General features: G+C 56.3%; 2 protein-coding genes and 1 long non-coding RNA gene across 3 annotated transcripts in view; 2 read left to right on the forward strand and 1 right to left on the reverse strand.

Moving 5' to 3' along the window:
- LOC144891975 (uncharacterized) overlaps positions 1–9,729 on the forward strand; it is a 40,436-nt gene extending 30,707 nt beyond the window's left edge. The window contains exon 3 of the mRNA XM_078777096.1: positions 9,697–9,729. Within this exon, the coding sequence (XP_078633222.1) occupies positions 9,697–9,729 (33 nt within the window). The remainder of the gene's footprint in view (positions 1–9,696) is intronic.
- LOC144891992 (uncharacterized) overlaps positions 1–26,730 on the reverse strand; it is a 707,648-nt gene that overhangs the window by 106,197 nt on the left and 574,721 nt on the right. The gene's annotated exons all lie outside the window — the stretch shown is intronic.
- The window catches only part of LOC137427340 (uncharacterized), a 62,304-nt gene continuing 52,337 nt past the window's right edge, over positions 16,764–26,730 (forward strand). Inside the window, exon 1 of the mRNA XM_078777121.1 lies at positions 16,764–16,794. The gene's annotated coding sequence lies outside the window, so the exon portion shown is untranslated. The remainder of the gene's footprint in view (positions 16,795–26,730) is intronic.

Below are 26,730 nucleotides of genomic sequence, written 5' to 3' on the forward strand. Positions count from 1 at the left end.
GGTCGCTCGTGACAGCCAGCGTGCCAATGGCATTGCTTGGTGCGGACTTCCTATGTGCGAATGGGTTGTTGGTCGACGCGAAGCGCAGACGGCTCGTCCAGGCCGAAACCTTTCGCTCGCTCGCTTGTTCGCTGAGCGGCTCATCAAGCGGCTTGCCAAGCGGCTTGCTGGAAGGTTCCGTCCCGGCGAGTTTAGTTTGCACGCTTCCGGCAGCGGACGACTTTACCCACCTCCTCGCCAGTTTCCCGGCCTTCACGCGGCCCACCTTCTCAGCGGTGGCCGTTAAACACGGGGTGGAGCACCACATCCCCACGGTCGGGCCGCCGGTCTGTGCCCGGGCACGCCGACTCGAGCCCACGAAGCTCGCCGTGGCGAAAGCGGAGTTCGCCACGCTGGAGTGGCTGGGGATCGTACGGCGCTCCAACAGCACTTGGGCTTCTCTGCTGCACATTGTGCCCAAGCCCGGCGGGGGATGGTGGCCGTGCGGGGACTACCACCGGCTCAATGATGCCACCACCCCCGACCGCTACCCGGTCCCACACATTCAGGACTTTTCCGCCCGGTTGGCCAACACGACCGTGTTTTCTAAGGTGGACCTCATCCGGGGCTACCATCAGGTCCCCGTCCAACCGGACGACGTCCCGAGGACGGCCGTCATCACCCCTTTCGGCCTCTTCAAATTCCTAAGGATGCCCTTTGGGTTGAAGAATGCAGCCCAGGCGTGCCAGCGGCTTATGGATAGCGTCTTGCATGACTTCCCTTTCCTGTTTGTCTACCTGGACGACATCCTAGTCACGAGCGCGTCCCGGGAGGAGCACCTGCTCCACCTCCGCAAGCTTTTCGAATGCCTGGACCAGCATGGCCTAATCATCAACCCTGCCAAGTGCCGTTTCGGCGTCGCCACCATCGACCTCTTGGGGCACCGCATCACCGAGCACGGGGCCGTCCCTTTACCGGCCAAGGTGGAGGTGGTCAGGGATTTCCCGCGGCCCCGCATGATCAAGGGGCTCCAGGAGTTCCTGGGCATGGTAAACTTTTACCACCGCTTCGTGCCCCCACGTCACCCGGCTCCTCCTCCCCTTGCACGAGGCCCTTCGGGGCAAGCCGGGCAAAGGTGGCATCGCATGGTCGGAGCCGATGGCCGCGGCGTTCGCGGGCGCAAAGCTGGCTCTGGCCGACCCCACCATGCTGGCGCACCCGGCGCCCGATGCACCGATCGCCCTCACCACCGACGCGTCGGACTACGCGGTGGGCGCGGTGCACGAGCAATGGGTGCGTGGTGCTTGGCAGCCGCTGGCGTTTTTTAGCCGGCAGCTTCGCCCGCACGTATGCCGGTACAGCACCTTCGACCGCGAGCTGCTCGGGCTCCACCTGGCAGTCCGACACTTCCGCCACCTGGTGGAGGGCCGCCGGTTCACGGCCTTCGTTGACCACAAGCCCCATGTGTTCGCGATGGCCAAGGTCGCCGAGCCATGGTCTGCACGGCAGCAGCGCCACCTCTCTGCCGTGTCCGAGTACACGACGGACATCCGTCACGTGGCCGGTAAGGACAACCCGGTGGTGGATTGCCTTTCCCGGTCCGTTGTGCACGCGGTCCACCTCGGGGTCGACTATGCCCGGATGGCGGAGGCCCAGACCGCCGACCCCAGCATCCAGGCCTTGCGGACCGCCGTCACGGGCCTCCACGTCACCGAGGTGCCATTCGACGCCACGGGCACGGCCCTCTTATGCGACGTCTCCCTTGGCCAGCCTCGCCCCATCGTGCCCGCTGGCTGGCAGCGCCCAGTGTTCGACGCCATCCACGGCCTGTCCCACCCTGGCGCGAAGGCATCCCAGAAACTCGTCTGGGCGAAGTTCGTCTGGCATGGCCTCAGGAAGGACGTCCGCGACTGGGCCAGGATGTGCCTCGTGTGCCAGCGCGCAAAGGTCCACCGCCACACCCAGGCACCGTTGGCCCCGTTTACGGTGCCCGAGCGGCGGTTCGACCACGTGCACGTCGACTTGGTGGGACCTCTACCTCCTCGCGAGGGTTCACACCCACCTCCTCACCATGGTATACAGCACCACGCGGTGGCCGGAGGCCGTCCCATTGGCAGCGACGTCTGCAGCTGAGGTGGCGCAAGCCTTTATCGCCACTTGGGTTGCCCGGTTCGGTGCCCCATCGGACATCTCGTCTGACCGTGGCCCCTAGTTCACCTCGGAGCTCTGGGCCGCGGTGGCGCAAGGGCTCGGGGTGAAACTAAACTACACCACACCATGGCCTACCACCCCCAGGCCAATGGCCTGTGCGAGCGCTTTCATCGCCCCATGAAGGCCGTGCTCCGGGCCAGCCTCCGCGACGGCGGCTGGGTCGACAAGCTCCCCTGGGTCCTGCTGGGCCTCAGGATGGTGCCCAAGGACGACCTGCGTGCGTTCTCGGTGGAGCTGGTCTTCGGGCAACCACTGCGGGTACCGGGTGAATTTATCCCCGACTCCACGGCTCCTTGGTCCGCGACGCAACAGCGCTCCGCCCTTCAGGAGACCGCCCGTAGGTTCGCCCCGGTGCCAACGGCACACCACGGTTGCCCACCTTCCCATGTCGCCCCGGAGCTTCGCACGAAAAAGTTCGTGTTCATCCGGCACGACGCCCACCAGGCACCGCTACGGCCCCCGTACGACGGGCCCTTCCGCATGCTGGAGCCCGGTGACAAGTTTTTCACGGTCGACATCGGCGGTGCCCCGGATCGCATTTCCGTGGACCGCCTCAAGCCGGCCCACCTCGGCCCGGACCACCCCCCGCCAGCAGCGCTGCCTCCGCGTCGAGGCCGCCCCCCGGCGGTCGAACCCCCGGCACCCCCGCCAGCAGCTCTGCCTCCGCGTCGAGGCCGCCCCCTGGCGGTCGGACCCCCGGCACCCCTCAGCCCCGCCGGCCTGCTACCCCCCAGCCCTGCACCCATCGCCAGGGGGTGTGTCGGCCGGGTCATCCGGCTTCCCCGCAAACTCACCCTTCAGGTGCGCGGGAATTCTGGGGGGGTGCGTGTGGCAGGCTCGAGGGGCAATAATTCCGCGCACCAGTGGGTGGCGCGAGCGCCCAGGCGGGGACCGATGGCACATGCCCCGCCCTTCGACCGATCGGCCACGCCCGGGGACTAGGCGTGACCTCTGCACATATATGCGGGCTCTAAGCTCGAGCCCGCTCAGTGTTGCAGTTCGAGCTTTCGAAATAAAGACTTTTGTTTTAACAAACGTATTGTGGCCTACCTCTTTGGCAAGCAAGTTGTGTGTGCGCAGCACCACACTTCAATATAATATATACATATAATATTACATATAATACAATGAACTTCCACATAAAATACAACATATAAGACTACATATAATAAATACATATAATATTACATATAATAAATACATATAATATTACATATAATACAATAAACTACTCCATATAATATTACATATAATACAATAAACTACGACATTACAATACAACATTAAAAAATGCAATAAACAACAACAACCTTTCGGTGACGTTGAACTGAAAATACCAACAGAGGTGTGTCCTCTAGCTTGGCATGTCGAACCTTCTTTTTCCTCGGTTTATTTTCAGCGTTAGATATTTTTGTGTGGAAAACAATTTAACAAGGTGAGACGCCAGAAGGAATGCTCTGGTAAATACACGTTGGTGGCGGCGAAATAACGATCCATAGAAATAACCACTGATCTCGACAACCACTGCAAAGCGCATCGCCCACTGAACGTCACACACACAACTGACGCTGCCGCACACACAGGTCGGCCATCTTAACCACTCGCATCGTATGCGGACGCGTCAGGAGTCAGGGAGTGAACAATACGTAATTTGTATGCAATTCCCAACTAAGCTCGCTACTTTCCTTCAGATCTGGACTTTATATCAAATTCCTTATACTGTAGCGGTTACCGCTGGATGTACATAATCGCCTTGCACCGGCCAGAACACGGCCAGACGCGCCTTTCCCGGGCATGCCCGGACTCACTGTTCCCGGGCACGCCCGAACCTCCCAGGCACGCCCGGTCTCGTCTTTCCCGGGCATGCCCGCTCTCGCCTTTCCAGGGCTCGCCCAGAGCGTCCGGGCATGCCCGCTATCGCCTTTCCAGGGCTCGCCCAGAGCGTCCGGGCATGCCCGCTATCGCCTTTCCAGAGCTCGCCCAGAGCGTCCGGGCATGCCCGCTATCGCCTTTCCAGGGCTCGCCCAGAGCGTCCGGGCATGCCCGCTATCGCCTTTCCAGTGCTCGCCCAGAGCGCCCGGGCACGCCCAGCCTCGACTTGCCAGGCCGCAGCCAAACACGCCCGGGCAGGTCCAGACTCGCCTTTCCAAGGCTCGCCCTTGATACCCGGGCATGCCCGGTATAGCTTTTGCCGGGCAAACTTCCCGACATAAATGTGTATATATATTGTTGCCTGAAAAACGGGCTTGTCAGAATACCTGAGCTGTTTTGTTTCAATAAAGCAACTCGGACGAATTCCGTCTTTGGTCGCGTCAATTCTTTCGACTCGCGTTGGAGCGCAGTTCCTTCATTGGTGACCTACCGACATGGATACGGCAGTGACGCTTAAACTGCCTACCTTCTGGGAGGCTCACGCGGCTGTTTGGTTCGCCCAGGCGGACTCCCAGTTCGCCCTGCGAGGCATCACCGCGGACGACACCCGCTTCCACCATGTTGTGGCGGCGCTCGGTTCCGCCACCGCAGCCCGTGCCTTGAGCCTCCTCCAGCACCCGCCGGCTGCTGACAAATACGACGCGCTGAAGACGCTCCTCCTCGGTGCTTTCGCCCTCTCACCGGCAGCACGCGCACGGCGCCTGCTTGACCTGCCCGAGCTCGGCGACACGCGCCCGTCCGAGCGCATGGACTATATGCTCTCGTTGCTCGGCGAGCACTCTCCGGCATTCCTGTTCCGGGAGCTGTTCCTCCGTCAGCTGCCTAACCCGGTACGCCTCGCCCTGGCTGGCACGTTGATCACGGATTCCCGCGCCCTCGCCAGGGAAGCCTCCACCTCCGAAGCCGATAAGATCTCCTCGGCGAGCCAGCACATCGGCGCGGTTACCTGGAGCCCGCCGCCGTCCGAGACGACGCCTGAGCGCCCTGCGCAGTTGGAGGCCGAACTGCCGGTGCAACTGGCGGCCGCCACGCCGCACCGCCCGCTTCCGACACAACGGCCGGGGCCTCCACCTGACCGGGTGTGGTGTTATTACCACGCCAGGTTCGGACACAAGGCTCGGACGTGCCGGCCCCCGTGCACTTTCGGCAGGTCCGGAAACGGCCGGGCCGGCGTTCATTCCCAGCCATGAGCGCCGGCCACTCGGGCAAGTTGCTGTTTATTCGGGACAAAGCGTCTGGATGGCGTTTCCTGTGCGACACCGGCGCCCAACTGAGTGTCATACCTGCCTCCGAGCAGGACAGGCTGGACGCAGTTTGCGGCCCCTCTTTGGTCGCTGCTAATGGCTCGGCCATACGCACTTTCGGCCCACGCGTCGTCACCCTCTGCTTCGGCAGCCAGCGCTTTCAATGGACTTTTGTTACCGCCAGCGTCCCCGTGGCTTTGCTGGGCGCCGACTTCCTCTGCGCGCACGGGCTGCTGGTCGACGTCAAACGACGTCGCCTTGTCCACGCCGAGACCTTCAGCTCCCTGGCGTGCACAATGAGCAGCTCCGCGCCGACCGAACTGGCGTGCGCCCTCCCGGCAACGAACGAGTTCGCTCGCCTGCTCGTGGAATTCCCGGCCCTCACGCGGCCGACGTTTTCGGCCGTCGCGGTGCGGCACGGGATCGAGCACCACATACCCACTACGGGCCCGCCGGTCTACGCCAGGGCCCGCCGCCTCGACCCAGCCAAGCTCGCCGTGGCAAAGGCCGAATTCGACGCGTTGGAGCACCTCGGCATCGTGCGGCGCTCCGATAGCGCGTGGGCCTCGCCACTGCACATCGTGCCAAAGCCGGGGGGTGGATGGCGCCCGTGTGGCGACTACCGCCGTCTCAATGACGCTACCACCCCCGACAGGTACCCGATCCCGCATATTCAGGACTTTTCCGCCCGTTTGGCGGGACGGGTCATCTTTTCGAAAATTGACCTGATACGGATCTACCACCAGGTACCTGTCTGGGCGGCCGACGTCCCGAAGACGGCCGTCATCACGCCGTTCGGCCTGTTCGAATTTTTGCGGATGCCGTTTGGCCTCAAGAACGCGGCCCAGGCGTTCCAGCGCTTGATGGACGGCGTGCTGCGCGACCTGCCGTTTATTTTCGTCTATCTGGACGACATCCTCGTCGCCAGCACGTCCCGCGCCGAGCACCTCCTCCACCTCCGAACACTGTTCGGTCGCCTCAGCGAGCACGGCTTAATTGTCAACCCGGTCAAATGCCACTTCGGCGCGACGACCGTTGACTTTTTGGGCCACCGCATCACCAAGACCGGGGCCGTGCCGCTGCCGACCAAGGTCGAGGCCATCACCACATTCCCGCGTCCCCGTTCCATCAAGGCCCTCCAAGAGTTCCTCGGCATGGTGAATTTTTATCACCGATTCGTGCCCCGCGCTGCTCAGCTCATGCGGCCCCTTTACGAGGCCCTCCGGGGCAAGCCGGCCAAGCATGACATTGTTTGGTCCGCGGCCATGGACGCGGCCTTCGCCAGTGCCAAACGGGCCCTCGCCGACGCAACGCTGCTGGCTCACCCGGTGCTCAACGCGCCCATCGCCCTCACTACGGACGCCTCCAACTACGCGGTGGGCGCCGTCCATGAGCAATGGGTGGACGGGGTTTGGCAGCCACTCGCTTTTTTCAGCCGGCAACTCCGGCCGAACGAGTTAAACTACAGCACGTTCGACCGCGAGCTGCTCGGGCTATTCCTGGCCGTTCGCCATTTCCGCCACCTCCTGGAGGGCCGACCCTTGACGGCGTTCGTCGACCACAAGCCGTTGGTTTACGCAATGGCCAAGGTCACGGAGCCGTGGTCGGCCCGCCAACAGCGCCACCTCTCCGCCGTGTCTGAGTTTACCACGGACATCCGGCACGTCACCGGCAAAGACAACGCCGTGGCCGACTGTCTTTCTCGGGCCAGCGCGAACGCGGTCCACCTCGGCGTGGACTTCGCGCTTATGGGGGCTGACCAAACCACCGACACCACGGTGCAAGCCCTCCGGGCGGCGGACACGGGCCTCCGCCTGGCCGACATCCCCTTCGCGGGCACCGTCCTGCTCTGCGACGTCTCCCAGGGCCAGCCTCGCCCCATCGTGCCCGTTTCCTGGCAGCGCCGCATCTTCGCCTCCATCCACGGCCTTTCTCACCCGGGCCGGAAAGCTTCTCAGAAGCTGGTGTCGGCGCGTTTCGTCTGGCACGGCCTTCGACGAAACATCCGTGACTGGGCCAACGCCTGCACGGCGTGCCAGCGAGCCAAGGTCCACCGCCACACCCAGGCCCCGCTGGCACCTTTCGCCGTGCCTGAACGGCGTTTCGACCACGTCCACGTGGACCTGGTGGGTCCCCTGCCCCCCTCGCGGGGGTTCACCCACCTGCTCACCATGGTGGACAGGACCACCAGGTGGCCGGAGGCCGTGCCCCTCACCTCCACCACCACCGCCGACGTGGCGCAGGCGTTCATCGCCACCTGGGTCGCGCGCTTCGTCGCACCAGCGGACATCTCGTCCGACCGCGGCCCACAGTTCACGTCTGAGCTTTGGGGCGCGGTCGCCCGTTTGTTGGGGGTCACGCTGCACCGCACCACGGCCTACCACCCCCAAGCCAATGGGTTGTGCGAGCGGCTTCACCGCTCCATGAAGGCCGCACTCATGGCCGGCCTTCAGGACGACGGTTGGGCCAACCGGCTGCCGTGGGTCCTTTTGGGCCTTCGCACGGCCCCCAAGGAAGACCTCCAGGCGTCCGCCGCCGAGCTCGTCTACGGCCAGCCACTCCGCGTCCCGGGCGAATTCGTGCCTGACGCTACCAGTCCCTGGTCCGCCGCTCGCCAGCGCTCGGACCTCCAGGAGGCCGCCCGACGATTTGCCCCCATGCCGACGTCCCACCACGGTGGCCCCCAGTCCTACGTCCCCCCGGCGCTTCGCACAGCGGAGTACGTCTTTGTGCGTCATGACGCGCACCGGGGGCCACTCCGGCCGCCGTACGACGGGCCCTTCCGGGTCCTGCAACGGGGCGACAAGTCTTTCATCGTCGACTTCGGCGGCCGGCCGGACCGGATTTCTGTGGACCGCCTCAAACCGGCGCACATGGACGTCGACCGACCACCACGGTTGGCCCTTCCTCCGCGGCGAGGCCGCCCCCCGTCCACAGTTCCCCCCGCTCGACCACCCACCACCACGTCAGACCCCTCCCCACGACCCTCCAGGGGTCGCTTCGGCCGGGTCATCCGGACCCCCCTTAAATTGACCCTGCCGGTGCAGGTCGATTCGGGAGGGGCGTGTGTAGCGGTTACCGCTGGATGTACATAATCGCCTTGCACCGGCCAGAACACGGCCAGACGCGCCTTTCCCGGGCATGCCCGGACTCACTGTTCCCGGGCACGCCCGAACCTCCCGGGCACGCCCGGTCTCGTCTTTCCCGGGCATGCCCGCTCTCGCCTTTCCAGGGCTCGCCCAGAGCGTCCGGGCATGCCCGCTATCGCCTTTCCAGAGCTCGCCCAGAGCGTCCGGGCATGCCCGCTATCGCCTTTCCAGTGCTCGCCCAGAGCGCCCGGGCACGCCCAGCCTCGACTTGCCAGGCCGCAGCCAAACACGCCCGGGCAGGTCCAGACTCGCCTTTCCAAGGCTCGCCCTTGATACCCGGGCATGCCCGGTATAGCTTTTGCCGGGCAAACTTCCCGACATAAATGTGTATATATATTGTTGCCTGAAAAACGGGCTTGTCAGAATACCTGAGCTGTTTTGTTTCAACAAAGCAACTCGGACGAATTCCGTCTTTGGTCGCGTCAATTATTTTGACTCGCGTTGGAGCGCAGTTCCTTCAATACTATAGTTTCAAATTGTATTCTCGTAATCGAGGCCTACATCAACATCAACTTGTTTAATCATCAAAAAAATGTCCGCCACTACACCAAGTCCCAATCGTTTGCTTCCTTCTTCAAAACAAAACAATGCTGTTAATGTTGCAGCATTTTGCAGACGAGATCAGCAATGGCATCCACTAACAGTTCTTATTGAATGGTAATTTGTTTTCTTTGCTGAATAAAAGTAATTTTAAAAAGGTAATTACTTTCTAGTGATTTATTTCCATTCTTATTTCTTGTCAGAAGTAAACTCTTTTCAGTACTAAATGGGGGGGTGGGGGTGGGGCATGAAGGAATCTTAAAAATCATTTAAGGAATACATGTACTGTTATGGCAATAAAAGGCAATTTGTAAGGCAAAAAGTACAGTTATGGCAATAAAAGGCAATATGCAAGGCAAAAAGTACAGTTATAGCAATAAAAGGCAATATGTAAGGCAAAAAGTACAGTTATGGCAATAAAAGGCAATATGTAAGGCAAAAAGTACAGTTATGGCAATAAAAGGCAATTTGTAAGGCAAAAAGTACAGTTATGGCAATAAAAGGCAATATGTAAGGCAAAAAGTACAGTTGTGGCAATGAAAGGCAATTTGTAATTGATCGTCCTTTGGCAATGTTGCTATTTAAAGGAGTACAATCGTACTGGTACAATGAGCTACCAACTGAGGCTATTCTCATGACAGCGACTTGCCACAGGGGGACTCAAGTTGCATTGAATATGCCTACATTTGCCGTGGGTCTTCGACTTGCAAGCTTTTGGTTTGCATTGACAAAGTCAACAGATGTCGTGATTTAGATAAAATATCTAAAAGGTTATCCTGCACGTCCATCCATGGTAATGGGATGCGGGTAGTTTCCTTGTTCATGAAAGCTGCTAATAGTTCGAACTACTCATGCCTAAATAACATGAGCTTTGACAATTGTTTGCGTAGTTTGGGTCCTGTTATCTTCTCAGTGGAGCACTTGGCAAGGTGATGCATCCGGATCTTGATGTAACATGCTGCAATGCACTTGATAAGCACAAAAACGTGATCGTGGTCTGGCGGACAATCGAACATGTGATCGTTCAGCCGTGCAGACAAACATTGAGATCCAACATCGTGCAGAACAGCCGTCGATAGGGCAGATGCAATCCCTTCGGACCGAGGTAGAGCACCGTCTGTTGTACGGAGCAGTCTCTGGAGGCATCGCTCAGTAGATTTGCACACCTTCACCACATCATCAGAAGATTTGCACACCTTCGCCACATCATCAGAAGATTTGATAAGGCCACCCCGATTCTTTCTCTTCAAGAGGCGTCCACCAGCATCCATCCCATTTGAAGTCAGAACCTGTTGACATTCAAGGCAAGGTGTGCGTCTCTTTACCATACGTACAACGTAGCCTGCCTGCTACGTATCCTATAGCATCATGTAGCACTGGAGACGAGGGAGGGATGTTAGGTGCATCAATGTAATCATGGTCTTCATTACATGGCTGCCGATCTTCCAAGTCATATTTCCTGAAAAGAAACATGTCGCTCTCATCGGTGATGCGGCCTTCTCTGTCATGGCTGACGAGTACACTGGACACATGAAGGATCGGTGTCTTGTCTTGCGCGATGCAATTACCTCCCATCCCCTTGACTTCATGACGAACCAGCAGCCTCTTGTAGGTGGATTGGAATTGTCTCGCTGTTGGGTTGTTATTTGTCCCATTGGCTGGCCGTACCGCACAGAAGAACAGTTCGACTCTAGATCTAGTCACATTGTCATTTGTGTAAAACTGTAATCAGATCGAGATCTGATTACACTTTTACACCGTAATTTTTGTGCATTTTTTTTACAGATTTTTATTCTTCACTTACAATTAAGTAATAATTCATACTGAGCTCCACACAAATCTGTGGTTTTGCAAGCTATTTGTTTTAAAGTAGCCTAACTAAAAGTTAGATTGTAATGTAAATCTAAAATATAGAACTTTTTTACACAGCAACTAACAAGGGAATCTACACATGGGTCTGCACAAACATCTAACTCGTTCATGTGTTGCACGCTATTAACTCTAAACAGTCTCATTTACAGTAACTTTATTATACTTAGACAACTCTTGTATGGTGCTGTTCTCTATTGCGTTCTCATCTTGTGTAATACTGCGCATTGTTATTTGCATATTCTGTATCTATTATCTTATTCTAATATCTACCATCGCTTTCTTTGTCTTGCAGATTGATTGTTCATCGTTGTTGCTAATAAACCTGCATTCAATTGATACATTCTTGTTTATGAACAATCAACTCATCTGAAGATGCCTGCTGCAGTCTGCCCCTTCCCGAGCTGTGTCTACGTTACTGACAGCACTGACAATGCCGTTGCTGCTATCCAGCTCTCCATCCACGCCATGACTCACACGTCCATTGCACCAGCCAAACCGGACAAAGTCAGCCGTCCTCGTATCCAAACCGGCGGTACCAGCGAAGATTGGCAATATTTCACCAGAAGATGGGATGGTTACAAGGCAGCGACCCAGATAATCGGCAATGATGTTCGCGTTCAACTCCTTGAATGTTGTGATGATAACCTACGACGTGACCTCCACCGCAGCAACCCACGCATTGAAATCAAGGACAAGGCAGCTATACTACAAGCCATTCGGTCCCTTGCTGTCCGAGAGGAGAATACCATGGTGTCCCGCGTAAACCTCCACAACATGCGACAGGACCGAGAAGAACCAATTCGTACCTACGCAGCCCGTCTGGCTGGTCAAGCTGAGATCTGCAAGTTTTCTGTTGTATGCTCTTGCAATCCCCCTACTGATGTCAACTACACCAAGGACATGGTTCGCGATGTCCTATGTCGGGGACTCGCCGATCAAGATATACAACAGGACATTCTCGGCGATCAAAATCAGAACATGAGCTTGGAGGAAGTTCTCATTTTCGTCGAGGCCAAGGAAGCAGGGAAACGTTCCCAGAATGCCTTGCTCGATAGTGAAGGCGCTCATGGCGCAAGCCAATACAAAAACTGGAAGAACAAAAGAGCCCTGATCACTACCGACAAGCAGGCGGCCATTTGTAGTTATTGCGGCAAAACTGGTCATGGCAAACAGCCGAACATCGACCAAAGGCGTCAATTCTGCAATGCCTACGGGAAAACATGCAGTAAATGCGCCACTCGCGGCCATTTTGCACATGTCTGCCGGGGAGGCACGAAAAAGGCGGACAACAAACCTACGGACAAATCAATGGATGCTCATGATGTGGAAGAAAGCAGCCAGGTCCACGATCTCCTCTGCTCTGTCACGGAACGAGAAACGGCCATTTGGAAGCCGCAAATTAAAAGGGCCATGGCCACCTTGTCAACTCCACTACACCTCGACCACCATATATTTGACCACCTCTCTGGCTGGACCAAGAATAAGTCTCAACCACAGCCGTACATAAAACTCATAGCACGGATCGATAAGGAAGCTTATGACCATTTCGGCCAGCCACTGTCATCCCGACCAAAATCGGCCAGGCTCCAGGCCATGGCCGACACTGGCTGTCAAAGCTGCCTCACAGGACTTAATATTTTCCACAAACTCGGGCTGCGTAATGAAGACCTGTTACCTGTCAACCTGAAGATGAATGCTGTTAACAGTGGAAGGGTCCGGATTATCGGCGCCATGCTCCTACACCTGTCTGGTCGCACAGCCAATGGCGACATTATTGAAACCCGACAAATCTGCTACATCTCACCTGACACACGGAACATGTATCTCAGTCGTGAAGCATGCGTCGATCTAGGCCTCGTGTCTAGTAGCTTCCCAACCATTGGCGAATCCAACACAGTTGGTGCTGCAGTGGCAGCAGTTATCGATGCAAATTGTAACTGCCCGGAAAGATCGCTTCCCCCTACACTGCCTACATCTATCCCATTTCCGGCCACTGACGAGAACCGAGAGAGGCTGGAGAAATGGCTACTGGAGTACTACAAAAGCAGCACATTCAATGTCTGCGAACACCAGCCACTACCCCACATGGAAGGTCCGCCTCTCACACTGATGGTTGACCCCGAGGCAACACCAAAAGCGGTGCACACCCCAGTGCCTGTCCCCTTACACTGGCAGGCAGAAGTCAAGGCTGGTATCGATCGCGACATCAGGTTAGGGGTTCTGGAACCGGTGCCAATTGGTGAACCAGTGACATGGTGCAGCAGAATGGTCGTCTGTCCAAAGAAGGATGGGACCCCACGGAGGACAGTTGATCTGCAACCACTGAATGCGCACTGCACACGTGAGACCCACCACACCCAGTCACCCTTCCATCAAGCAATGGCGGTGCCACATAACACCAAAAAGACGGTAACAGACGCCTGGAATGGCTATCACAGCGTTCCAATCAGAGAATGTGACCGCCATCTGACAACGTTCATCACACCATGGGGCCGATACCGTTACTGCACCACTCCCCAAGGTTACATCGCTTCAGGTGATGGATACTCCAGACGATTTGACGAAATTGTATCGGACTTCAAAAACAAGTCCAAATGTATTGATGATACCATCATGTGGAGCGACACATTGGAAGAGAGCTTTTTTCAGACATGCAACTGGCTCGACCTGTGCGGCCGTAATGGGATTACGCAAAATCCGACGAAATTCCATTTTGGTCAGGACACGGTCGAATTCGCTGGATTCGAGATCACCATGGACAGTGTACGACCATGCCAAAGGTATCTCCAAGCGATACAGGACTTCCCCACACCAAAAACAATTACTGACATTCGCTCCTGGTTTGGGCTAGTCAATCAGGTAACATACTGCTTCAGCATGACCGAGAGGATGCGACCTTTTCGGGACCTCCTAAAACCATGCACCCCCTTCTACTGGGATGCAACACTACAATCCCTATTCGAAGAATCAAAACGACTCATCATATCTGAAGTCGCAAATGGGGTCCGGATCTTTGACAAGGAACGGACAACATGTCTCGCAACTGACTGGTCGAAGGATGGGATTGGCTTCTGGCTCCTCCAAAAACACTGCAGATGCCCTGGTGAAACCCCACAGTGCTGCCCCGATGGCTGGAAAATCACCCTTGCTGGAGGCCGCTTCACCCATGCAGCGGAGTCGCGCTATGCTCCGATAGAGGGTGAAGCTCTAGCAGTGGCGGACAGCCTGGAAAAAGTAAAGTATTTTGTGTTGGGATGCAAGAACCTGATTATTGCCGTCGATCACAAGCCCTTAATCAAGCTTCTTGGTGACAGACGATTAGAGGACATCCATAACACGCGGCTTGCCAACTTGAAAGAAAGGACCCTAGCATATCGTTTCCGAATTATCCACATCCCGGGAAAACGACACTGCGTACCAGATGCGATTTCACGACATCCGTCGGGTGCCAGACCATCAGAACGACTGCCACTGGTGGATGACATTTCCTCCATTATGGATGTGGCCACATCGACTACACTAAGACAGCACACCTTGACTGGGCTGTGGACCACAGATGACGACACTGGCATGGAAATGGCTATTTCTATGGCAGCCATCAAGACACTCGATTCTGTGCGGTCCGTCACTTGGGACGATGTTCGGGACGAAACAGCAAGTGACACTCAGATGCTGCAGTTACTCAATTCTATTGAGCAGGGTCTACCTGCCAGTCGGGACGATTTCCCTGTGTCCATTTTGGAATACTTTCCCTTCTGTGAACACCTCTACACTATTGATGGCATAGTGGTCTACAAGGGGAGGATTATCATCCCACCGAAGCTACGGAAGCTTGTCCTTGAGAATCTTCATGCTGTTCACCAAGGAGTCACGGCTATGACCACCCGGGCCAGCAGCTCGATCTTTTGGCCTGGAATCACTCCCCAGATTCATGAGATGCGCAATCGCTGCTCACACTGCAATCGGATGGCCCCATCGCAACCAAGCGCTCCACCTACAGCCTCAGCTGAACCTGCCTACCCTTTCCAGTACGTTTGTTCAGATTACTTTCATCACAAGGGTCGGAGTTATTTGGTCACCGTTGATCGTTACTCTAATTGGCCAATCATTCAGCTAACAACTGGCGGGGCACAAGGCCTAGTGAAATGTCTGCGGTCGAACTTCGCCACTTATGGTATCCCCGACGAATTGGCATCTGACTGTGGGCCAGAATTCACGGCACATGACACCCAAGACTTCTTGCGTCGGTGGGGCGTTAACCATCGGTTGTCATCCACTGCCTTCCCACACAGCAACTGTCGTGCCGAGATCGCAGTCAAAACATCGAAAAGAATGATCACCGATAACACTGGTTCCAATGGTGAACTAGACACTGATCGGTTCCAACGTGCAATACTCCAGTACCGGAATGCACCGGATCAGGACACTAGGTTGTCTCCAGCCATGATCATCTTCAAGAGGCCAGTCAAGGACTTCATACCCATCATCCCAGGCAGATACTTGCCATCGGACACCTGGCGGGAAACACGCAACAATCGTGAGGAAGCTTTGCACATTCGGCATGCCAGGGAGATCGAAAGACTCTCTGAACACACGACAAAACTACCTCCACTGGCCGTCGGGGACCATGTCCGGATCCAGAACCAGACCGGCCTGGAACCACGAAAATGGGACCGGACCGGAACCGTGATTGAGGTAAAACAATTCGATCAATACGTTGTCAAGGTGGATGGCTCCGGTAGAATCACTTTCCGGAATCGTAAGTTCCTGCGACGTTTTACGCCTTTCAGCATGACAACTCCCACTACGACTGGCAAAAGTGGCATGCTGCCAACCGTTATGCCAAGTGTTATGCCAATCGTACCGAAATACTTAATGTCTGGTACCCAACCCATCGCCGCTCCAAGAGTCTGTCTCAATCCTGTTACCACTCCCCAGAAGGGTGAACCCCAACATGTCATTGCGCCGGGCTTACCATCACAGACACTCCGCTCCACCACCGCGATGACACCACCCGCGAGAGTCACTAACCAACCACATGTGCAGACCACCGCCACACCTCCACGGTCACTGCCTATTTCTGCCCCCTTGACGGTTCGGGTGATGATGGACCAGCTGGAGGGGACTCCGGCGTCGGACAGGGCGATAGTGAACCACCCACCGGAGACTCCCACAATGGACCAGGAAATTACGAACTGCCCTCAGAGGACTCCGACGATTGATCGGGTGGTGACGGGCCGCCCGAAGCGAATTATAAAACCACCAGCCCGATTCAATTCAGAAGAATATCAATTATAAACTCATGTGATCGTTTTTCTCGGTCTCCAGTTTCGTTCTATTCTGTGTCACAATTGAACGTTTTTGGGAAAGGGAGATAGACAACTCTTGTATGGTGCTGTTCTCTATTGCGTTCTCATCTTGTGTAATACTGCGCATTGTTATTTGCATATTCTGTATCTATTATCTTATTCTAATATCTACCATCGCTTTCTTTGTCTTGCAGATTGATTGTTCATCGTTGTTGCTAATAAACCTGCATTCAATTGATACATTCTTGTTTAATACTTACAGATGAAATGTTGGATTGCAACCCTTGAACTGCCTATTTGTACAGTTGACCGCAGCACATGAAGGCATCTTGAGTCCATTTATAGTAATAACGAATCAAAATTATACATGTATTGGCAGGAGTGTTAACGCGAGCTTTCTTGGAGGATCAATGCGAGTGGTTAAGATGGCGGCGTTTGGCGTCAGATCGATCAGCCAATGCGCTATCCAGTGGTTGTCGAGATCAGTGGAAATAACCGACTAAATAGAGAAGAAGAAGAGTTGTGTGCTTCCGGTTACCAGGAATGAGGAGATGTGCAGCGAAAGAAACTTTTTACGAAGCGAGTTGTGAGTCGAGGAAGAGTTGTGGAGATTTCGGGTTTTAAACATATTCGTGATGAGCACTAAAGGTAGTTGTGTAGGAGCTGTGCTCCAACGTAAATCGGGAGAATGGACGCGACAAAAAGCTGGAATTCGTCCGAGTTTCTTTATTGTGTCAAATCAACTCGGGTACTCTGAAAAGCCCGTTTATCGGGCAGCAATATATATACACATTATCCCGGAGCGTTTGCCCGGGAAAAGCGAGACCGGGCGTGCCCGGGCGTCCTGGGCGAACCCTGGAAAGGCGAGTCTGGACATGCCCGGGCGTCCTGGACGAGGCCTGGCAAGTCGAGAGCGGGCATGCCCGGGCGTCCTGGACGAGCCCTGGAAAGGCGAGGCTGGGCGTGCCCGGGCGTCCTGGGCGAGCCCGGCATGGTGATCGCTCCGCGTCCTCGGTAGGTGCAAGGCGATTGTGTATACCCAGCGGTAGCCGCGACACACGTCCCCCCAGAATCGACTTGCACCGGCAGGGTCAATTTAAGGGTGGTCCTGATGACCCGGCCGAAGCGACCCCTAGCGGGTCGTGGGGGGAGGGTCCGGTGTGGTGGTGGGCGGTCGAGTGGGGGGCACCGTGGATGGGGGGCGGCCTCGCCGCGGCGGAAGGGCCAACCGTGGCGGTTGGTCGATGTCCACGTGCGCCGGCTTGAGGCGATCCACCACAATCCGGTCCGACCTCCCGCCGATGTCGATGACGAACGACTTGTCGTCCCGTCGCAGGACCCGGAAGGGCCCGTCGTACGGTGGCCTGAGTGGCCCCCGATGTGCGTCATGACGCACAAAAACGTACTCCGCTGTGCGAAGCGCTGGGGGGACGTAGGACTGGGGGGTCACCGTGGTGGGACGTTGGCACGGGGGCAAACCGTCGGGCGGTCTCCTGGAGGTCCGAGCGCTGGTGAGCTGCGGACCAGGGACTGGTAGCGTCGGGCACGAATTCGCCCGGGACGCGTAGCGCCTGGCCATAGACAAGCTCGGCGGTGGACGCCCGGAGGTCCTCCTTGGGGGCCGTGCGGAGCCCAAAAGGACCCACGGCAGCCGGTCGGCCCAACCGCCGTCCTGAAGGCCGGCCATGAGCGCGGCCTTCATGGAGCGGTGGAACCGCTCGCACAACCCGTTGGCTTGGGGGTGGTAGGCCGTAGTACGGTGGAGCTTGACCCCCAGGTTGCGGGCGACCGCACCCCACAGCTCGGAGGTGAACTGCGGTCCGCGGTCCGATGAGATGTCCGCCGAAGCGGGCAACCCAGGTGGCGATGAAAGCCTGCGCCACGTCGGCGGTGGTGGTGGAGACGAGGGGAACAGCCTCCGGCCACCTGGTGGTCCTGTCCACCAAGGTGAGCAGGTGTGTGAAACCCCGTGATGGGGGGAGGGGGCCCACCAGGTCCACGTTGACGTGGTCGAAACGTCGTTCGGGCATGGTGAAAGGTGCCAGCGGGGCCTGGGTGTGTCGGTGGACCTTGGCCTGTTGGCAGGCTGTGCAGGTGCTGGTCCAATCGCGGACGTCCCATCGAAGGCCATGCCAGACGAATCGCGCCGACACCAGCTTCTGGGAAGCTTTCCGGCCAGGGTGGGAAAGGCCGTGGAGGGAGGCGAAGATGCGGCGTTGCCAGGTAACGGGCACGATGGGGCGAGGCTGGCCTTGGGAGATGTCGCAGAGCAGGACAGTGTCCGCGAAGGGGATGTCGGCTAGGCGAAGGCCCGTGTCCGCCGCCCGGAGGGCTTGCACCGTGGTGTCGGTGGTTTGGTCAGCCCCCATAAGCGCGAAGTCCACGCCGAGGTGGACCGCGTTCGCGCTGGCCCGAGAAAGACAGTCGGCCACGGCGTTGTCTTTGCCGGTGACGTGCCGGATGTCCGTGGTAAACTCAGACACGGCGGAGAGGTGGCGCTGTTGGCGGGCCGACCACAGCTCCGTGACCTTGGCCATTGCGTAAACCAACGGCTTGTGGTCGACGAACGCCGTCAAGGGTCGGCCCTCCAGGAGGTGGCGGAAATGGCGAACGGCCAGGTGTAGACCGAGGAGCTCACGGTCAAACATGCTATATTTGAGCTCGTTCGGCCGGAGTTGCCGGCTGAAAAAAGCGAGTGGCTGCCAAACCCCGTTCACCCATTGCTCATGTACGGCACCCACCGCGTAGTCGGAGGCATCCGTGGTGAGGGTGATGGGAGCGTTGAGCACCGGGTGAGCGAGCAGTGTTGCGTCGGCGAGGGCCCGCTTTGAGTTTTTAAAAGCCGCGTCCATGGCTGCGGACCAGACGACGTTGTGCTCGGCCGGCTTGCCCCGGAGGGCTTCGTAGAGGGGCCGCATGAGTTGAGCAGCGCGGGGCACGAAACGGTGATAGAAATTCACCATTCCAAGGAATTCCTGCAGGGCCTTTATGGAGCGGGGATGCGGAAACGTGGTGATGGCCTCGACCTTGGTTGGCAGCGGCACGGCCCCGTTCTTGGTGATGTGGTGGCCCAAAAAATCAACGGCCGTCGTGCCGAAGTGGCATTTGGCCGGGTTGACGATGTGGCCGTGCTCGCTGAGGCGCCCGAACAGTGTTCAGAGGTGGAGGAGGTGCTCGGCCCGGGACGTGCTGGCAACGACGATGTCGTCCAGGTAAACGAAGAGGAACGGCAGGTCGCGCAGTACGCCGTCCATCAAGCGCTGGAACGCCTGAGCCGCATTCTTGAGGCCAAACGGCATTCGCAGGAATTCGAATAAGCTGAACGGCGTGATGACGGCCATTTTTGGGACGTCGGCCGCCCTGACAGGTACCTGGTGGTATCCCCGCATTAATCGAAAAAATGTCCCGTCCTGCCAAACGGGCGGAGAAGTCTTGGATGTGCAGGATCGGATACCTGTCGGGGGTGGTAGCGTCGTTAAGGCGGCGGTAGTCGCCACATGGGCGCCAGCCGCCCCATGGTTTTGGGACGATGTGTCGTGGCGAAGCCCACGCGCTATCGGAGCGCCGCACGATGCCGAGGTGTTCCAAAGCGTCGAACTCGGCTTTGGCCACGGCGAGCTTGGCTGGGTCGAGGCGGCGGGCTCTGGCGTAGACCGGCGGGCCCGTGGTTGGAATGTGGTGCTCGATCCCATGTCGTACTGCGACGGCCGAAAACGTCGGCCGCGTGAGGGCCGGGAACTCCGTGAGCAGGCGAGCAAACTCGTTCGCCGCCGGGAGGGCGCATGCCAGCTCAGTCGGAGCGGAGCTGCTCAATGTGCATGCCAGGGAGCTGAAGGTCTCGGCGTTGACGAGGCGACGCCATTTGACATCGACCAGCAGTCCGTGTGCGCAGAGGAAGTCGGCGCCTAGCAGAGCCATGGGCACGCTTGTGGTTAAAAAAGTCCAATTAAAGCGTTGACTGCCGAAGCAGAGGGTGACGTTGCACGGGCCAAAGGTGCAGATGGCCGATCTGTTGGCCACAACCAAGGAGGGGCCGCAAACCGCGGACTGCCTGTCCTGATCGGAGGCGGGTATGACGCTCAGTTGGGCGCCGGTGTCACACAGGAAGCGCCGTCCGGACGCTTTGTCCCTGATGAAAAGTAAGTTGCCCATGTGGCCGGCGCTCATGGCTGGTAATGAACGCCGTCCCGGCCGTTTCCCGGCTTGCCGAAGGTGCACGGGGGTCGGCATGTCCGGGCCTTCTGTCCGAACCTGGCATGATAATAACACCATGCCTGGTCAGGTGGAGGCCCCGGTCGTCATGCTGGAGGTGGTCGGCACGGCGTAGCGGCCGCCAATTGCGTCGGCAGTTCGGTCGTCGACCGTGCCGGGTGCTCGCGCGCCATGGGCGTTGCTTCGGACGGCGGTGGGCTCCAGGTCGCTGCTCCAATGCGTTGGCCTGCCGCGGAGATCTTGTCGGCTTCCCTGGCGAGGGCGCGGGGATCCGTGATCGTCGTGCTTGCCAGTGCGAGGCGTACCTGGCTAGGCAGCTGACGGAGGAACAGCTCCCGGAACAGGAAAGCCGGAGAGTGCTCGCCGAGCAATGAGAGCATGTAGTCCATTCGCTCGGACGGGCGCGTGTCGCCGAGCTCGGGCAGATCGAGCAGGCGCCGTGCGCGTTCCGCCGATGAGAGGGCGAAAGCATCGAGGAGGAGCTTTTTAATCGCGTCGTATTTGTCAGCGGCTGGCGGTCTCTCGAGGAGGCTCAGGGCGCGGGCCGCGGTGGCTGAGCTGAGTGCTGCTACCACATGGTGGAAGCGGGTGTCGTCGGCCGTGATGCCTCGCAGGGCGAACAGGGAGTCCGTTTGGTCGAACCAAACCACCGCGTGAGCCTCCCAGAAGGTAGGCAGTTTGAGGGCAACTGCCGTGTCCATGTCGGGTCACCAATGTAGGAGCTGTGCTCCAACGTAAATCGGGAGAATGGACGCGACAAAAAGCTGGAATTCATCCGAGTTTCTTTATTGTGTCAAATCAACTCGGGTACTCTGAAAAGCCCGTTTATCGGGCAGCAATATATATACACATTATCCCGGAGCGTTTGCCCGGGAAAAGCGAGACCTCCTGGACGAGGCCTGGCAAGTCGAGAGCGGGCATGCCCGGGCATCCTGGACGAGCCCTGGAAAGGCGAGGCTGGGCGTGCCCGGGCGTTCTGGGCGAACCCTGGAAAGGCGAGTCTGGACATGCCCGGGCGTCCTGGACGAGGCCCGGCATGGTGATCGCTCCGCGTCCTCAGTAGGTGCAAGGCGATTGTGTATACCCAGCGGTAGCCGCTACAGTTGTAGATTACAACACGTTTCTTCACTACATAGCGATCGATAAGGGGTAACACCACGTGACTTGATCCGCGATGTCCATGTTTTCGGACCACCACGTGACCAGTGGGGACTTCGGTCATTTAGAGACCCCGTGTAACCACAATGAAGGGTTAGTTGTACCTCACTACCGGGCCATAACCATGGTAAAGGTAACCCCAGTCGTAGACTGACACATCATTGTTTAATCCAAACAATGGAAGACTTGCTTTAATGATGCATCAGTTCAACATAATCGTAGAAATAAACATCGGGGCAATACACCTGGCACTCACCTGGAAGAAGAAACACGACACTGACTCTAGGTCTTTTAATAATAATAATAATAATAATTCATTTATTTTGTATAGCGCTTTTCCAGAAGCCCAAAGGCGCTTTGACAGAGTGGAAAACATAATGCATAACAATACATGAAAACAATACTTCCATTATACTTCCGGGCAAAAAGACAAGAATCAATAGGGAAATATTTAAAGCAAAAGGAGGGAGAAGGAGAAGAGATAGTCAGGGGTTAAATGCTGTGGGTTGAATGTTGAATGCAGCGTTGAACAGGTGGGTCTTTAGTGATGTTTTGAATGTGGTGAGTGAGGAGGAGTCTCTGATGGTGTGAGGTAGTGAGTTCCAGAGGGTGGGAGCAGCGATGGAGAAGGCCCTGTCCCCCCAGGATCTGAATTTGGTCCGGATGGAGGGGGTCAGGAGGTTGGTACCAGCAGAGCGGAGGTTGCGGGTGGGAGTGTGTCTGGAGAGGAGGTCAGCCAGGTAGGATGGGGCCAGGTTATGGAGGGCTTTGTATGTCAAGAGGAGGATTTTGTACTGGATTCTCTGGGGGATGGGGAGCCAGTGAAGCTTGTAAAGGACGGGGGTGATGTGGTCACGGGTCCGGGAATGAGTGAGTAGACGGGCAGCGGAGTTCTGAATGTATTGGAGTTTATTGGTGATTTTTGAGGGTGAACCATAGAGGAGGCTATTGCAGTAGTCCAGACGGGAGGTGATGAAGGCGTGGATGAGGGTTTCTGCAGCCGTGGAGGAGAGGGATGAGCGGAGACGGGCAATGTTTTTCAGGTGAAAGAAGGCTGACTTTGTGATCTGTTTAGTGTATTTGTCGAAGGAAAGGGTTTGGTCAAAGATGACGCCAAGATTCCGGATGTGAGGGGAGGTGGATACTGGGATACCGTCGATGTTGAGGGCAAAGTTATGGGTGGATTTTGTGAGCGTTTTTGGGCCAATGATGATTATTTCAGATTTATCACAGTTAAGCTTGAGGAAGTTGATTTGAAGCCAGGATTTTATTTCAGTGATGCAGTTTGTCAGGATAGAGTGGGTGTCGGTGGAGACGGACTTGGTGGAGATGAAAAGCTGGATGTCATCGGCGAAGCAGTGGAATTGGAGACCATGACGGCGGATTAAGTGACCGAGCGGGGACAGGTAAAGGATGAAGAGGAGGGGGCCAAGAACTGAACCTTGGGGGACACCTTGGGGGAGGGGAGCAGTGGGGGATTTGCAGTTATTGATGGAGATGAACTGGCATCTGTCAGAGAGGTATGATTTAATCCAAGAGAGGGCAGTGCCGGTGACGTTAAAGGTGGATTCAAGTCGGGTGAGGAGGATAGTGTGATCGATGGTGTCAAAGGCAGCGCTGAGGTCGAGGAGGACGAGAATGTTGAGGTTGCCAGCGTCAGAGGAGAGGAGAAGGTCGTTGGTGATTTTGAGGAGAGCAGTTTCAGTACTGTGGTTGGAGCGGAATCCGGATTGGAATGTTTCATACAGGTTATTGGCAGAGAGATGATGTTTGAGTTGAGTGGCTACAGCGCGTTCCAAAACTTTTGACAGAAAGGGTAGGTTGGAGATGGGTCTGAAGTTGTTTAGGGTGTCAGGGTTTAGACCAGGTTTTTTTAGAATGGGGGTAACAGCAGCAATTTTGAGGGAAGGTGGGACGATGCCTGTAGACAGGGAGGAGTTTATTGTTGCAATGATAAGTGGAGAGAGAGCAGGGAGGGAGGCTTTGACAAAGCTGGAGGGGATGGGGTCAAGAGTGCAGGTGGCAGTTTTCATTCCTATGAGGAGTTCAGAGAGGTCAGTAGGAGAGATTGGGGAGAACCGAGACAGGGGATGGCAGGACAAAGGGGGGCAGGTGGTTGGAGGGGGAGCGGGTGCGGCGGTGGTCAAGCTGTTGTAGATGTTGTCAATTTTGCGTTGGAAGAAAGAGAGGAAGGAGATGCAGTTGTCTACTGTGAATGACTGGGTGGTGGTGTTCAGGGGGCGGAGGAGTTTGTTTATTGTCGAGAAGAGTGCTTTTGGGTTTCCGGAGCCAGAGTGGATAATTTGAGAGTAGTAGGCAGAGCGGGCACGGGAGAGGGCATCTTTGTAGTGTTGTATGTGGTCCTTGTAGGCTTGGGAGTGAACTGTGAGACCCGTTTTATTGCGGAGTCTTTCAAGTTGGCGAGCACGAGTTTTCATCAGGTGGAGTTCAGGGGTAAACCAGGGAGCAGAATGGGTGAAAGAAACTGTTTTGGTTTTTACAGGCGCAAGCTGGTCAAGGCAGGAGGAGAGAGTGTGGTTGTAGTAGTCAGTGAGGTCGGAAGGGGTGTGGAGGTCAATGAAGGGAGAAGTGGACATTTTTTCAGAGAGGGTGGATGAGAATGAGGTAGGTGAAAGAGCGTTTAGCTTACGGAAGTTGATTGTGCGATAATGCCTTGGTGTTGGGGCGGGGATGTTGATGGTCAGAGTGATGGCTAAGTGGTCAGAGAGGGTGAGGTCGGAGCCATAGAGATGGTGCAAATTTAATCCAGTGGAGCAGACAAGGTCCAAAATGTGACCACGGATATGGGTAGGAAAGTCGACATGTTGAGTGAGGTTAAAGCAGGTGAGTAAATCAGTGAAGTCAGTGGTTATTGTGGAGTCAGTGGAGTCCATGTGGATATTGAAATCACCAAGGAGGAGGATTGAGGGGGAGAGGGAACATAGCTGGGTCAGAAAGTAGGAGAAGTCAGACAGGAATGATGGGTGTGGTTTGGGAGGGCGGTAGACGACAGCCATGACTGACTGCGTGTGACCAGAGAGTTTTAAAGCCAGGTGTTCAAATGATGGAGCAGATGAGATGGAGATGAGGTTGGTCTTGATGTCTTGACGGTGGATAACGGCAATTCCACCACCTCGGCCCTCCGAGCGTGGTTTATTGACGTAGGAATATCCATTGGGTGTGGTGAGGTTGAGTGTGTAGTAGTCCAGAGGTTGTTGCCAGGTTTCGGTGAGACAGAGAAAGTCCAGTTTGTTATCCAGGATGTATTCGTTCAGGATGAGGCATTTATTGTTGAGGGACCGGGTGTTGAACAGGGTGAGCTTGATGTTGTTTTGAACAGCAGGGATGAATTCAGGTGATTTAGCCAGGGTTCGTAGGCAGGAGGTGCGATCGTGTGGGTTGCTGTGACCAGGTGCGCTGGGACGAAGAGTGAGAGTGCGCTGAGCCGACCAGAGGACGGGGATGGAGTGACCTGATTGCAAATAAACAAACTTGCGACCGGAGCCACGGTGAATGTACCTGGGTCGTCGGAGGAGTCCATTTGATTTGATGGCAGAGATGCATGATGGGGTGGAGCGGGTATTGAGCAGAAGAAGCCTTGCGGCGGAGTACTTCAGAGCCATGCCAGGCAGGAGCGAAGGGACGAGTACGAGGCCAAGGTCGAGGAGGCAAAGCGGCAAACGCAGCGGCAAACGCAGCGGCAAACGCAGCGGCAAACGACTGCAGCCGCTAATCAAGACCACAGCGGCAAACAAGGCCACCAAGACCACAAGGCCACCGGCAAACAAGGCCACGGCCACAAACAACGGGAGCGGGCCTTTCGATTCCGTATTCCGTACCATCAAAAGCAGATTCCGTTATCCAGCCGGAGAACACGCGGCACGTGCGGGTGTGAAAAGGCAGGACAGGTGTGAGATGTCAGGTCAGAAAAGTAGAAGCAGACCCTGTACATCCATCCAGTCGGAGAAGCAGCGAATATGCAACGCCAGCGTACTCTCGCAACCGAACTTTTAAACCTATTTCAATGGTTGCTGGAAGAAAATGCAGCATGCAGGAAGAGGGCTGGGGGGGGGGGGGGTGGGAGGGATGGGTACACGATATAAAACAAATTGATACTACAGGGAATTTCAGGAATGAAGTCGGAGATTGAAAGAGGCGGATTTTGGGTGTATTAACGGGGGTAGAAAACATCAAGGTTTTGGATGGGGGAAGATAAATAGATGGTGGTGAACAGCTGTTTGAAAAACCTGGAGGGAAAAGTGGGATTGAAGAGAGTGGGGGAGTTTGTTCCAGAGGTGGGGAAAAAGGGGAATGAAAGAGTGAAGGTGAGCAGAGAGTCTTGATTTTGGCAGTTTCACCAGAAGAGGGTTGCATGCAGATCTTGTGCGACCTCAAGGAATATTTGGGAGACACAGCACAAACAGAGCTGGGGAAGCAAGGCCGCAGAGGAGTTGGTAGAAAACAGAAAGACCACCAACCTGCCTGCGATGAGAGAGTGAAAGGCCCTCAGAATCGGCTTCATCGCGGGAGATTCCAATTATACTGCAAGCTTTGGTTTCTACAGCGTGAAGCCGAGCTAGGTGTGAGGCAAGAGCACCAGCCCAGAGGGGAGAGCAGTATTCCATCAAGCTGTGGATGAAAGCCTTGAATGTGGTGAGGAGCTCAGGTGTGCCAAGGAAGGACTTCGCACGACGGAGGATGCCCAGTCAGCGACTGGCTTTGGACGCCAGCTTGGAAATGTGGTTTTCCCAGGAAAGATCATGGCAGATAGTGAGACCCAAAAGCTTGAAAAGAGTGACATAACATCTTCAAGATGATTGTTGAGAAAGTATATGGGAGGGTTTTCCAGACGGTCTTTTCGGAGAGACAAAGTGAGAGTATGAGATTTGTCAGGATTGAAAGACATGTTACACTTGTTTGACCAGTTTGTGATTTTGCCCAGGTTTGCAGGGAGTGAAGAGACTGCCGCCTGCCGATCTTCGGGTTGAGATATGGAGCAGCAGAGAGTGGAGTCATCAGCAAAGAGATAGAGAGGATTTTCCAGAGAGTCGGAGAGATCATTGATGAAAACCAAAAAAAGCACTGGGCCCAGAACACTGCCTTGAGGAACTCCAGCCTGAACAG

This window comes from Myxine glutinosa, chromosome 5, assembly GCF_964187855.1.
Source record: "Myxine glutinosa chromosome 5, kmMyxGlut1.1, whole genome shotgun sequence".
Lineage (NCBI taxonomy): Eukaryota > Metazoa > Chordata > Myxini > Myxiniformes > Myxinidae > Myxine > Myxine glutinosa.